Genomic DNA, 15,402 nt, shown 5'->3' with positions numbered 1-15,402 from the left:
CTCTGTGTCTCCATATATTCTTCTCCACACTGACCACTTAAAACCAGCAGCAGCGCATGGTAAACTGAAATCACTTTCGATCAGCATCCATAGGTTACTCTTTTAAAAGATTTCTATGTTCCCTGAAATGTTCCACAATGTCTCACACTCAACAGACATTGTGTGTGTTAATATCTAAATATTTGCTTGAAAGTAAGAAAAACAAACATTTACATTGTAGAATGGACTGGGTTAAGCTAAATACACATTGATAAAAAGGTTTAAAACTAGTATTAAATGTATATTAATATTATCTGTCTCCTATGCATCCGAAGAAGTGGGCTGTAGCCCACGAAAGCTTATGCTCAAATAAATGTTAGTCTCTAAGGTGCCACAAGTACTCCTGTTCTTTTTTTGAATCAGAATTACTTTTTGTGAACAGTTTAGGCAAGACCTTTTGAAAAAGGCCAACAAGAGAAGCAGATGATGGCATGCTACTGTAACTGGGAGAAGAGAAAGGCTCCAGAGTACATGTTTGTATATTATAAAACATCTTCAACTGTTTTAAATTTGATTTTCTGACTCTTAAAACAGACTTAACCTGTCCTCCTGAGCTGAAAGCCATAAAGCTCAGTAAAAGATTCAATATGATGGTGATGTGCTTAAATATTTTGGTACCTGTAATCATGTCCTGGGCCTCTCAAACTTCTAATTTTTATCAATCCTTCCAGGTTTATAGATGGGAGATTGTAAGAAAAAAAAGACTGCTTCAACACGCTGTCTTCTTTAAAATAGATGCTGAGATGTTTAGTTCCCACACTGTGTGGGATGTTAAGACCATAGATACATAATAAATAAATGATGTTGCTTGATAGGAGTTTTGGGCATGGTCCCATCTGATGAACTTTTGCATCATTTTAGAGCCAAAGCACATTAGTATCCCACGCAGCTTGGTGTTTTTTTACTACATTATCTTTGATGGACTCGTGCTGAACAAATACAAGGACAGGTTTATTCACTTGGCATTACTTCTAGCCAAACAATACATTACCATTAACTAGAAATCCTCTGTGCCCTCATCCTAAGATTCTTAGATCAAGGAACTTAATAATAATACCCCATAGCGAGGCTGATGTATTGTATGAAAATTAATTGCCTTGTAGATATTGAATTAAGCAGCTACCCCACTTAGGGCCAAGTTTACATGGGTGCATAATTGGGAAGACATGTGCAAGGAGACTCTCCACCGAATCAGACAGCATGTTTACAGGCCAGGAAAGGCTACAGTCCCTCCAAACTCCCCTGAGATGTACTGTGTCCAAACTGGGTGGTGGTTGGGGGGGTGTCGTGGCCCCCCCACCACTCTGTATCAGGCTACAAACTGAGACTGGTATGCAGCAGGGGTCTATGCTGCACCATACAAAGGAGAGCAATTGTGACTGCACTCCACATTACAAGTGGACAGCCCAGGGAGTTTCTTCCCTTTGCATCTGGCCAGGAGGTTGTGACTTTCTTTCAGATGCAGATCTCACTACCATGATTCATGCTTTTGTCACCTCAAGATGATATTAAGGCAATGCACTCTACTTTAGAGGTTTTAGCTAACTCATTAGCTGAAGATTCAGGTGTGGTCTGTAATTCACCCAACACATACGCTACTGCAATAGTTAATTCTAGAGTTTAGGTGATAGGGAATAGCCAGCATGGATTTGTAAAGAACAAATCGTGTCAAACCAATCTGATAGCTTTCTTTGATAGGATAACGAGACTTGTGGATAAGGGAGAAGCTGTGGATGTGGTATACCTAGACTTTAGTAAGGCATTTGATACGGTCTCGCATGATATTCTTATCGATAAACTAGGCAAATACAATTTAGATGGGGCTACTATAAGGTGGGTGCATAACTGGCTGGATAACTGCACTCAGAGAGTTGTTATTAATGGTTCCCAATCCTGCTGGAAAGGCATAACAAGTGGGGTTCCACAGGGGTCTGTTTTGGGACCGGCTCTGTTCAATATCTTCATTATCGACTTAAATATTGGCATAGAAAGTACGCTTATTAAGTTTGCAGATGATACCAAACTGGGAGGGATTGCAACTGCTTTGGAGGACAGGGTCATAATTCAAAATGATCTGGACAAATTGGAGAAATGGTCTGAGGTAAACAGGATGAAGTTTAACAAAGACAAATGCAAAGTGCTCCACTTAGGAAGGAAAAATCAGTTTCACACATACAGAATGGGAAGAGACTGTCTAGGAAGGAGTACAGCAGAAAGGGATCTAGGGGTTATAGTGGACCACAAGCTAAATATGAGTCAACAGTGTGATGCTGTTGCAAAAAAAGCAAACATGATTCTGGGATGCATTAACAGGTGTGTTGTGAGCAAGACACGAGAAGTCATTCTTCAGCTCTACTCTGCGCTGGTTAGGCCTCAACTGGAGTATTGTGTCCAGTTCTGGGCACCGCATTTCAAGAAAGATGTGGAGAAATTGGAGAGGGTCCAGAGAAGAGCAACAAGAATGATTAAAGGTCTTGAGAACATGACCTATGAAGGAAGGCTGAAAGAATTGGGTTTGTTTAGTTTGGAAAAGAGAAGACTGAGAGGGGACATGATAGCAGTTTTCAGGTATCTAAAAGGGTGTCATAAGGAGGAGAGAGAAAACTTGTTCAACTTAGTCTCTAAGGATAGAACAAGAAGCAATGGGCTTAAACTGCAGCAAGGGAGGTTTAGGTTGGACATTAGGAAAAAGTTCCTAACTGTCAGGGTGGTTAAACATTAGAATAAATTGCCTAGGGAGGTTGTGGAACCTCCATCTCTGGAGATATTTAAGAGTAGGTTAGATAAATGTCTATCAGGGATGGTCTAGACAGTATTTGGTCCTGCCATGAGGGCAGGGGACTAGACTCGATGACCTCTCAAGGTCCCTTCTAGTCCTAGAATCTATGAATCTATGTATATCTTAGGCCCTGTCTACACTGGCAAGTTTCTGCGCAGTAAAGCAGCTTTCTGCGCTGTAATTCTCGAGGTGTACACACTGCCAAGCCACTTAGTGTGCAGAAACTGCGCAGTTGCAGTGCTGTAAAAAAACCACCCCGAGAGGCGTACAGCTTTCTGCGCCAGGGCTACAGCACTGCGGTGCCAGTGTAGACACCCTGGTCAATTACCGCGCTGCGATTGACCTCTGGGAGGTGTCCCACGATGCCTGTTCTCGCCTCTCTGGTCATCGGTTTGAACTCTACTGCCCTCCCCTCAGGTGACCAACCATCATCCCCATCCCGTAAATTCCTTTGGAATTTTGAAAGTCCCCTTCCTGTTTGCTTGGTGACGCATGCAGTGGTCTCAGTGCATCTTTCCAGGTGACCATGCCCGCTCCACGCACTAGGCGATCCCCCGCTTGGAGCAATGCTGAGCTGCTGGACCTCATCAGCATTTGGGGAGAGGAGGCTGTCCAGTCCCAACTGCGCTCCAGCCATAGGAGTTATGATACCTATGGACAGATTTCACGATGCATGACTGAAAGGGGACATGACCGGGACACATTGCAGTGCAGGGTCAAAGTGAAGGAGCTGCGGAATGCCTACCACAAGGCATGGGAGGCAAATCACCGCTCCAGTACTGCGCCCATGAGCTGCCGGTTCTACAAAGAGCTGGACGCGATATTCGGCAGCGAACCCACCTCCACTGCGAAGACCACCCTGGATACTTCAGTGGTTCGCGTGCCAGTCGAAAGTGGACCGAGCCAGGAGGAGGAAATCTTGGATGAGGATGTGGAGGGGGAGGGGGACCCAGAGGCAGAGGATGACTCGGAAGCCAGAGATGCATGCAGCCAGAGCTTTTCTCTACCCTGGAGGAGGCTAGCCAGTCACAGCTGTCGGATCTTGGCAAAGCGCAAACAGGAGAGGAGACCCCTGGTAAGTGGATTTGATTTTGGGAACTGCTGAAGTGAGTTGTTGGGGGCAGGAGGGTTGCAGAAAGCAGGCTTGTCTCCCACTGCATGCCTAGTCTGAGCGGCGGAACAGGCTGTTGATTGACTCCCTCACTTCACGGGAATCACTCTCAGAGATCTCCAGGAAACTCACGGAGAGATACTGGGCAATCCGCTCCCGCAGGTTCCTCGGCAGAGCTGCTTTGTTTCTTGCCCTATTAACAGTAACTTTCCCGCACCACTGTGCCGTCACGCGGGGTGGAGGGGGTGTACCATTGCTGCACACAGGCGAGCTGCATAGGGGCCAGGGCGGAAGCTGCAGGCTTGGAGAAGACCCTCCCTTGATTCCCTGCTCACCCTCAGCAGCGAGATATCTTCCATAATGATCACATCCTGTGAAAGTGTGGGGACAGGAATGATTATCAGGCCCCCACTACAGTGCTGGCTCTCCCCAAGAGCCACATGCCCAGTGTACAGCAGGGTCCGGGAAGAGAGATTTAACCTGCCCCTGTGACTACTCACCATTTGGGGGTCTTGTGGCTCATGTGTACTTGCCTGGGGTCAGCCAGTTAGTGACAGGTGTGAGAGTATTGGCTGTGTTTTAAATCACTGAATCAGTGTTCTCTGTGTTGCAAACAATACTGCTTCTGTAAAATGTTGCATTTAAAAACTTCACAGAGATGATCTTGGGAGACCAGCCTCCCTCTTTGTTATCAGCAGCTGAACGGCTGCTCAGAATTAGAAAGCGGCCAAGAAGAACAAAGGAGGACTTTCTGCATGATGTTATAATGCACTCCGCCGCTGAGAAACAGGAATTGAAGGAGTGGCAGGACAGCAGGAAGAGGGACCAAAAGGAGAACGCGGCACGCCAGAATGAAGCCACAGAGCGGCTCTTAAATGTTATGGAGCGCCAAGCAGACACCCTCAAGGCGATACTAGCTCTTCAAACCGAGCAGCTCCGCACCCACCCTCCCCTCCAGCCACTGTCACAAATCTCTTTCCCATGCTCCCCCCAGACATCGCCACCACACTGTTATCAACCTCCTGGCTCCAGTCTGTACCACTCCTCCCCCCTCACAGTCCAGCCCTGCGGACTCCCACTACCCACTGCACTCAACACCCGCCCCTCTGCAGTTTGGCCCTGCTGAAGTACAATACCCGCTGCACTGTACTCCAAAGGAGAAGGTTGGATATGACCCCTGGACATACACAAATCTTTAGCCGTCCTGGGACCCCTCCTCCTCCTGGGACCTTCCCTTGCCCCATCACCCTCACTGCTGATGGTTTGTTGTTTTTTTTGTTTAACTCTCTCCGGTTATTGTTTTTTAATAAAAGAATTGTGTTGGTTTGAAAGCAATCTTTATTCTTTAATTGAAAGCAAAAAGAGCCCCGCAAAGCAACATACAATTATGTTAAACCCACATATTGTATTGTCTGCACCAATCACCTCCTAGCATTGCAAGCACTGCACTCCCGAGCATAGCAACAAATATTGGTGGCTTTTGGTTTCAAATTGCTACCTCAAGACACACCTGATCCTTATGGCCCCACGCTGCGCCCCTCTAATAGCCCTGGTCTCTGGCTGTTCAAACTCAGCCTCCAAGCACTGAGCCTCTGCAGTCCAGCCCTGAGTGAAGCTTTCACCCTTCCCTTCACAAATATTATGGAGCATACAGCACGCGGCTATAAGCATAGGAATATTGTCATTGGCCAGGTCCAGCTTCCCATAGAGGTATCGCAAGCGGGCTTTTAAACGGCCAAAAGCACACTCACTGGTGATTCTGCACTTGCTCAGCTTGTTGTTGAACCGCTCCTTGCTGCTGTCAAGTTGCCCTGTGAATGGCTTCATAAGCCACAGCATTAAGGGGTAGGCGGGGTCTCCCAGGATCACAATGGGCATTTCAACTTCCCCTATGGTGATCTTCTGGTCCGGGAAGAAAGTCCCTGCTTGCAGCTTCCTGAACAGGCCAGTGTTCCGAAAGATGCGTGCGTCATGCACCTTTCCAGACCAGCCTGCATTAATATCTGTGAAAAGCCTACAGTGATCCACGAAAACCATTAAGAAATACCCCTGCGATTAATGTACTCAGTGGGTAGGTGGTCTGGTGCCAGAATTGGAATATACATGCCATCTATCGCTCCTCCAGAGTTAGAGAAGCCCTTTTGAGCCAAGCCATCCACAATGTCATGCATGTTGCTCAGAGTCAGTCTTTCGGAGCAGGATGCGATTAATGGCCCTGCAGACTTCCATCAACACAAGTCCAACCGTTGATTTTCCCACACTGAACTGGTTAGTGACCAATCGGTAGCAGTCTGGAGTAGCCAGCTTCCACGGTGCAATCGCCACACGCTTCTCCAATGGCAGGGCAGCTCTTGTTCTCGTGTCCTTGCGCCGCAGGGCTGGAGCAAGCTCATCACACAGTCCCATGAATGTGGCTTTCCTCATCTAAAAGTTCTGCAGCCACTGCTCGTCATCCCAGACGTGCATGACGATGTGATCCCACCACACAGTGCTTGTTTCCCGAGCCCAAAAGCAGCGTTCCACTGTGGTCAGCACCTCCATGAATGCCACAAGCAATCTTGTGTCGTAGCTACTACGCGTGGCGAAATCAATGTCACACTCCTCTTGCCTTTGTAGTTTAAGGAATAACTCCACTGCCACTCATGACATGTTGGTCAGAGCAAGCAGCATACTGGTCAACAGTTTGGGATCCATTCCTGCAGCCCGAAGAGGCAGGGCGCGCAAAACACAAACCGTTGAAAGATAGTGCCAAATGCGGACGGAAGCACAGGGATTGCTGCGATATGAAGCAATGCATTACGGGGCACTGGGAAAGGACCCAGGATGCCCCGCGACCCCCTCCACCTTTCCACAACTCTTAGTGGCAGAAGAGAAAGACGTGCTCTGTGGGATAGCTGCCTAGAGTGCACCACTCCGAATACCGCTGCAAGTGCCGCAAGTGTGAAGACGCTATTGCGCAGGCAGCTGACAGTGTGAACACACAACAGCGGCTTCCCTTCAGCGCTCTCTGAGCGGCGCTGTAACTCCCAGTGCTGTAACTTTGCCAGTGTAGACATGCCCGTACACATTTGGCTTATCTTTTCCAAAACACAACCCAAAATCAGACATAGTCAAAAAATTCAAATACAGAGAACTAGATTTGGGGAACAGACTATTATGTATTAGTTAAGCACCAACTCTGGGGAAGGAATGGGGTCTTTATATATTTGTATAACACCTAGCACAATGGGGCATTTTTATGATTGGGGCCTCTGGGCACTAATGTAATACAAATATTAAATAATAATAACAATAATGGGCTGGGTAATCCTTACTGACATTGGTGATGATTTACATGAGAATTACTGTAGTTTCCATGGGATTACTTGTGTGTGTGTGTGTGTGTGTGTGTGTGTGTGTGTGTGTGAGGGTTGCACCCGTGTGACTAAGGGTTGTACAATCAGGCCTCATATGACTTGCACTGTACAGAACATAAGAAGGGTTTATGTTAGAGTTTACGATATAAAAGGTATGAACTCCCCATTTGCCAATGAAATTTTTAAAAAAATCAAAGCCCTGTGCTTTACGAGCTCAAACTCGAACATAAATTGTCCACTAATCTCTAAGCCACGGTGATTTTTTTTTATTTAAAGAAATGCCTAAAAATTGTCTCTACCTGAGTTTCAATTCAAACTGTTATTTTTTTAAAAACAGCCAAGTTATAAACCACATAAGAAAAATAATATTGGTGAAATATCACTGAAAGTAAGACACTGTTGTAATCAAGAGAATATTTTTCTTTGGATGATGATATGTGGCACAAGTGTTTTAGCAAACAGGAAGATATACACTGTACAATATCAATAGGCCTGATTCTCCTCTCTCACCTGTTTTACAAGTGAAATACAACTGTCTTCAAAGAAAATTACTCTGGATTTACACCTGCGTGACAGAAGAATTAGGCCACCTCTCTGTATATCGATATCAAGAAAAGTTTTACCTTCTAGCATTTTTTGCAGACTGCTCCTCATAACATGGATGTTCTCAATACCAATGAACTGAAACTTGATGTTGGAGTAATTGTCTTCATTCTCATATCCTTTCCCTGCTGCTCTGTTTGCCATTGCATTGAGCTGCAAAAAAAAAAAAAAAAAAAAGACTGGGTGAGAGCAGGAAACAGGTCATGCTCAAAAGACAACTCTCAGTCTATTGTAGTGAAGAAAAGAAAAGGGGATTAATTAAGCTATTATTTAAAAATTCAAAGCTTGTAACTGAATACCCTAATTTTACTTGTGTACTCTAGTAGCTACACCTTTTTAGAAGGGTGCTTCAACCTTTAAAGCAGTGGTGGGCAACCTGCAGCCCGCAGGCCACACGTGGCCCGTCAGGGTAATCTGCTGGCGGGCCACAAAACAGTTTGTTTACATTGACCGTTTGCAGGCACGGCTGCCCGCAGCTCCCAGTGGCGGTGGTTTGCCGTTCCCAGTCAATGGGAGCTGCAGGAAATGGCGCGGGCCGCAGAGACGTGCTGGCCGCCACTTCCCACAGCTCCCATTGTTCGGGGACAGCGAACCACGGCCACTGGGAGCTGCGGGCAGCCGTGCCTGCGGACGGTCAATATAAACAAACTGTCTCACGGCCCGTCGGCAGATTACCTTGATGGGCCACATGCGGCCCACAGGCCGCAGGTTGCCCACCACTGCCTTAAAGGCTTTTATGCAATCACTCCTAATTGGACAGACACTGTCTAGTACCAACATTGTCACCTTGAACGAAGCTACTAGAATTTCAGCATTTTAAACACCAATCAAATCAGACATTGGCAGAGGAGAGTACAGCACTGCAATTTAACCCTGTGGGGATGAGTATGCAACATCCTGAGGGTTCTACACTCACAAGGCAATACACTCCTCTTACCCTCTGTCATCAAGGGTTCAACCTCTCTCCCTGCTTCTTGACCCTCTTTTCCCTAACACAAATGAGCCCCTTCCAAACCTCTGAACCCCGAATGCCAGAAGAGTCCCACATTCTAGTGGGCCAACAGCCTCATGGAGTCATTTTGGTGTCCATGCCAGTTCTTCCCTTCTCTCGCCTGACCTCTAGACATGCACCACAGGTGCCATGCTGGTTCTTAGCCTAAACGAGTAGCTGAGGGAGGCTGGACAGGGTTCCTAGTCGGGTGGCGACAGGTTGGATCTGAAGTGGCTCTTCCCAATAGTCCCAACCCAGCCCTCCCACTGTAGCCAGAAACATTCCCTCCTCCTGGCTCATCCTTATGGCATGAAACACCTAGGATTTAGCTAGGCCCTAAGGACTAAAAGAATGGTCTATACAAGTTGTAGTTCAGAGAGGCTGATCCTTGTTTCTGTATAAGCTCCATTTGTATATAGACTATTGGGATCTTGCTGAAACCCTATCATTCATTTGTGTTCGAGTGAGTGACTAAAATTTTCAAACAAGCCTAGGAATGTTAAAGTTGCATAGTTAAGCACTTAAGAGTCAGGAGAAGGCAAAGTTAAGTTAAATACATACACTTAACTTTGCCATTTGGCAGAAGAGGGAGAGAGGAAGACATACAGGCACCTTTTTTCCTGTCTTTCATAGCTACCATAGCACTATCATCCAAGTATACCTCACAGACCCCCATCTAAAGCATCCCCATTCACATTGGAAACCAGGCCCAGCCTAGTCTTGTGCTATGCTGCCATTGTCCCAGGCACACTTCCACTTTGTCTTGAATACTCTTCTGCCCAGCCCTACTCTCTTCCCCAAATCTTTTCTTCCCCCTTCCTTTCCCTCCCTGAAGATTTCCTCCTCTGCACCCTATAATTGGATTGGCTAGCAGCACAGATTGGTTTCAGACTACATGGACCATTCAGGACAATTCATATGCTAAGGAAATTGATATTTTTTACTCTCAAAGATATCTTAAGGAAAAGGCAAAAGGCATCCAATATAAGAAATTCTCTCAAATCCCATGAAAACAACCACCATCAAGAACCATCCCATTGACCAGAGCCGGCTCCAGGCACCAGCCCAGCAAGCAGGTGCTTGGAGCGGCCAAGGGGAAGGGGTGGCACATCGGTCTGTTCGGCGGCAATTCGGCGGTGGGTCCCTCTCAGAGGGAAGCACCTGCCGCCGAATTCCCACCGAAGAAGAAAGCGGCGCAGTGGAGCTGCTGCTGGAGTGCCGCTGATAGCAATTGCGATCGCGGCTTTCCCACCCCCCCGCCGCTTGGGGCGGCAAAAACCCTGGAGCCGGTCCTGCCGTTGACACTTTATATTCTTAAGATTTATAAGTATTTTCATATGATACAAAGATGATGTATTGCTGTGCAATACAGAGTGATTTAAATCAACAATAAATGTTAAGATCTTATCACAGTATCAGCATGCAGAAACTAGAATGGTTTCCATGCACAATACAACTGTTTAAATAGATTGAGATCATGGACCCATTTAGTTACATCAGATTATATTGTGTTATTATTGTTCTCATCTCTGTCCCTAATGCTGTGGGATTCAGGTTCACAGCTGGAGCTGAGCGCATATACCACACAGATGCTTCTCTAGGGCATTACTGCAAGGTCATGGGTTTTATTTTTTCTTACACAGCTGACTAAATTTTATTTTTTTATCAATTACTGAATATTGCCTTTAACTGTAGAATATAACCAGAAGTATCCTATTGACCACTCCACTGCTTCATGTTTGTAAGTATACTAATACTTCCCTGATCATTAATCTTCCATGGCTAGAGTTAGTTTGCCCAACGTACCAGAGAGTTAACAAAACACACTTTCTTGAAGCTTGGGGAGGTTGCAGTGTTTCAACCAAGATTGGTTGTAATCCCATCTTCAGGAATGTAATCACACTGCCCGATTATGTCCTAGGTGCAGGATAAAGGGGTGTTTTCCTTGCCTTCTCCTTATATTCTCCAAAGTTGGTTGTTTGTATCTCTGAGTCAGAATGACCCCACATAGCTCATTCTCCAGTGTGCTCCCTCCCATCAACTTTGTATGTAAATGGAGCTTCCATTGTGTTGGCGTACAGTGCTTAATTTACACACTGACTGAGAGGGACAGGTGAATAAACATCCTTTGTCTGGCAGAAACCTGTTTGTCAACTCTGCCTCAATATAGACTTTAGGAACATATTTTAGTATACATACATATCTCCATACACAGTATCTGTACATACATTTTACAATGATATTAACAACTAGTGTGATCCTGGCTTTCATTTAAGACCTCACATGATATTCTTTAGTGAACCAGAATGTACACACCAATATCAGGATATTCTGGTTACCCCCTTGCCAGCTGGCATTGAGGAATTTATGGGTCACATTCCTACAGACACCTAGTTGCCTTTCCTCTTCCATCTCTCTCCCTACTCTAAGGACTACCACAAGATGCAACCTACTTCCTACAGTCTCTCTCCCCAACTTATTTTTTGTTTGTTTTTTGGCCCAGCAGTCTCATCATATGAGGCTATGACCACTACTCTCTTCGTTATTTTTAAGCCAAAGTCTGTTTTTGTTTTTTAAAATATCCTTTCACTCATTCTAGCATCCTTAAGAAAACGCAGCAAAGCTTTTTTTTTGTGGCGGGCGGGGGGAATAACTATTACATTTCTCTAGCATTCTCACTAGTCCCTTTAGGGAAAAAATCTTTGATTCCAAGTCAAGTCAATTTTTCATACAGAGACTTTCTTTCCATAAAATATGGCCCATTATACTGCCATAGAACATGATCCACAGTTTCTTTGGTTGTGCACACTGTCTTTTTTAATAAGTTAAACCTATCATTTAAGGCACAATGACCTGCTAACACTCTAAAAATGACTACTTCACTTTTTCTATCATGGCGGTGGAGTACAGTAGTATCTTCAATTTAAGCCTACATCACAAAAACTTTGTGCCCGTCCCCCTCACTCCCCCCTGTTCCCCCTTAGTCCATAGTTCTTGCCATTTCTTTGCAGGCTCCTTCGTGTGTGCTTAAGGGTATCTTAATATGCACCTCCTTATTTTGTAGAGCACGTTTTGCTGTTTTGTCAGCCATCTCATGTCAGGAATTCCAATACAACCAGAATCCATGCTGTTATTACAGATACCTGCTCGCATTTCTTCCATAGTTAGGAACGTTATTTCACTTATGTCATTTCTGCTTTCTGAAGACCTTGTTCTGATTATCATTATATCCTGAGAAGGAATCAGTTAAAATTACAGCTGCAGCTGGATGCACATCTCTTATCCAGATTAGTGCCAACACAGGTTTACTGCCACCATTAGTTCAGCTATCAGAACAGTCACATAATTCAATAGCCTTTTAGATTTCTGGATTCTGACTAGGAACACAGAAGGCTGTTCCCACTCTACCCATTTTATCAGCTTTTGATCTGTCTGCATAGACTTGGCAAAGCTGGCCCAGTTTTTCATAAATGAATTCAAAAATTTAATTGGTCATAATTAAGGCTACGTTTAGTCACGGGTATTTTTAGTAAAGGTCATGGACAGGTCACAGGCAGTAAACAAAAATTCACGGCCCGTGACCTGTCTATTACTTTTACTATATACCCCTAACTAAAACTTTGGGGGGGGGCTGCTGGTGCTTGGGTGTGGGGGGCAGGCAGCGACGCGCAGCCCAGGACCCCCACTGGTGCTGGGGGTTGGGGAGCGGGCAGTGCCGTGCGGCCCGGGACCCTCACTGGTGCTGGGGAGGGCGGGGTGTCTCCGTACCCGGCTCCGCATGTCCCTGTAGCTCCTAGGTGGTGGAGGGGTCAGGGGGCTCTGTGCGCTGCTCCCTCCACAAGCACCTGCTGTGCAGCTCCCATTGGCTGGGAACTGCAACCAATGGGAGCTGCGGGGGCGGAGCCTGCAAACGCAGGCAGTGTGCGGAGCCCTCTGGCCCCTCTGCCACCTAGGAGCTGCAGAGCCATGCCAGTGGAAGCCAGGGAGCTGCCCACCCCGAGGTAAGTGCCCCCCAGCACCCCCAAACCCCTTGCCCCAAGCCCTCTCCCACACACCCAAACTGCTGCTGCTGACCTCAGGGAGCACCCCCTGAGCCAACACCAGCCGCTGCAGAAGTCACAGAAAGTCACGGAATCGCAGCCTTAGTCATAATGTGTGGTTTTTCCTTCTCTGTTTTTTCCATACAGTTCCATATTCACATATGGGTGAATTATTGTCCAGCTGTAATTTGATTTTCCATTATTAAAATTTTTTAGTTCTCTCAATTTTTCTTTCTATATAATTCCTTTACCCATTTTTTGGCCTGATAGTATGAGGAAGTCGAGACAATCCGTATAATTTTGTCTACTAAGTTCCTAGCAATCTTCATAAATCTTTTAAGTTTTTCTGTTTTCAAGATTTCCTTTTATCTTTGTCCAAAAGATTAGATCTACTAGCTTCATTCTTAATTTTATAGGTGCTCTCCAGTGGCTATTTGCAGCACACACACTGGTGTTACATTGCGCCATGTGTCAATCACAGATCTTGGGCATGAAGCACTTCCAAGGTTTTAAGAATTGTTTTTGAGGCTAAACCGAAAGCTTGGCATCTGTAGTATGAAACTGGTCTTATCAATGCTCTGAACATCATGAATACCTTCTTTTCTGTACCCCATTTGCTTTGAGCTACACCTGTAAGTTCATCCTACTTTTACATGGTGTTATCTATGTGACCTTTCCAAGTTAATTTATTATCAAAACACTACTCTTAGGTACATAAACTTTTGAACTACACCTCTACCTCGATATAACGCTGTCCTCGGGAGTCAAAAAATCTTACTGCGTTATAGGTGAAACCGCGTTATATCAAACTTGGTTTGATCCACTGGCGTGCGCAGCCCCGCCCCCCCGGAGCACTGCTTTACCGCGTTATATCCGAATTCGTGTTATATCGGGTCGCGTTATATCAGGGTAGAGGTGTATCTGAATTTTTTCCATCGTAAGTCTTATTCTTCCCTAATTTTCTTTCCCGTTAAAAGCATTTCCTTCATTTTTACAAGTGAGAATTCAAATCCCCAATCATTTCACCACTTGGAAATTCTCTGGAGTACCGGATTTGTCTTTTCCATAGCTACTTTAAGTCTTTTATATTTAATCCATATAGCATAGTTGTCTGCAAAAAGGGAAAAACCTACTCCCATTTGCACACTTTCCAGGAAGTCATACATCATAACAGAAAATAAAGTGGACTGATAATACTGCCTTGTGGAGTTCCATCTGTAAGCCTGTACATTTTTGATAAAGCTATTCCAACTTTAATTTGTATAGTTCTTTAAAAAATCCCTTATCCACTGAAATACTCTCTTTTACTCAAGTGTGTTTAGTTTATATAGGAGGCCTTCACTCCATAGCTTGTCAAATGCTTTTTCAATGTCCAGGAAGACCATTATCATAAAATTCTTGGTCCTTATGCTTTTTTGTTTCTCTGTAGCAGGATCAGGATCAAATTGGATCAGGATACCAGGAAGTAAGGGTCACGCACCAGCTTACAGACAGCAGGCAAATAGCAAAGTCAGGGACAAAGCAGTGACAGAAGCCAGAGTCTAGGGTCCACAACAAAGCAGGGTCTATAGCAGAAGCAAGCAGGCAGTTTGCATCATTGTTCAGGCCACTCTCTAGACTAGCTTCCTTGTTTATATACCAGCATGAGCCAATCAATGGGCTTCAGGGGCCGCCACTCAGGCCCTGCTGGGTGGTACTTCCTGCAGTGCCCAGCTTCACAGGATCCTCCAGCAAAAGTCTCCCCTAAGCTTTCAATGGTAATGTAGCAGCATCATTAGCCCACACCCCCAATAGTCCCAGATTATAATCCCACAGGGTCTTACACCTTGTTTCCTAATTAGTAGCACCAATACTTGTTTCCATTCTATTAGCAGCAGTCCTTTTTCCCAAATATCATTATAACAAAACCACAATAGAATCTTAAGGCTCCCTTCTGACAAGTGTTCAATCTTTACCTGGAGCTGTATTTTTCCTGTTTCTAATGGCTGCAATAAGCTCCTACACACTAAACTTTTTGTTTAACACATCATCACTATAGACCCTCCAGCCTTATAATAGATCACTGTTATCCTCAATAAACCTCCTTTCCCCCCCCCCCCCAAAAAACTCGTTGTTTTGATTCATATCACTATTGGCCTTTTGGGATTCTTTTGCTAAAGTGTCTGCCTTTCCTAAGTTGAAGACCTCAGTTTCATTGCTTACAGTAAGACCAGATAGATATTTACTTTTACTTTGAAATCCATTCACTTTGAATTTGTTTATATATTTCTGAAAGCTTTGAATCTTTGTTCAATGTCCCACAGAAATTTCTCCAGCTTTCCTTTTTCGGCTTTTTGATAATCATTTGTGACACCGCCTTACATCTTTTATAATTCATTAACTTTTTACTATTCATTGAGTTTTTTGCTTGCTTGTATGCCCTATTTCCTTCCTTGCTAATTTGCAGTTCTCATTCCACCAGAGTACCAGATTTCTAACCTGGG

At 45.0% G+C, this 15,402-nt stretch overlaps 1 protein-coding gene across 1 annotated transcript in view; it reads right to left on the bottom strand.

Annotated features, from left to right (window-relative positions):
• Nucleotides 1-15,402, bottom strand: part of MTMR7 (myotubularin related protein 7) — a 59,983-nt gene that overhangs the window by 25,153 nt on the left and 19,428 nt on the right. Inside the window, exon 6 of the mRNA XM_065404955.1 lies at nucleotides 7,909-8,041. Within this exon, the coding sequence (XP_065261027.1) occupies nucleotides 7,909-8,041 (133 nt within the window). The remainder of the gene's footprint in view (nucleotides 1-7,908; nucleotides 8,042-15,402) is intronic.

Source organism: Emys orbicularis, chromosome 5 (assembly GCF_028017835.1).
Source record: "Emys orbicularis isolate rEmyOrb1 chromosome 5, rEmyOrb1.hap1, whole genome shotgun sequence".
Classification (NCBI taxonomy): domain Eukaryota; kingdom Metazoa; phylum Chordata; order Testudines; family Emydidae; genus Emys; species Emys orbicularis.
This window is presented reverse-complemented; position numbering and strand designations above follow the sequence as displayed.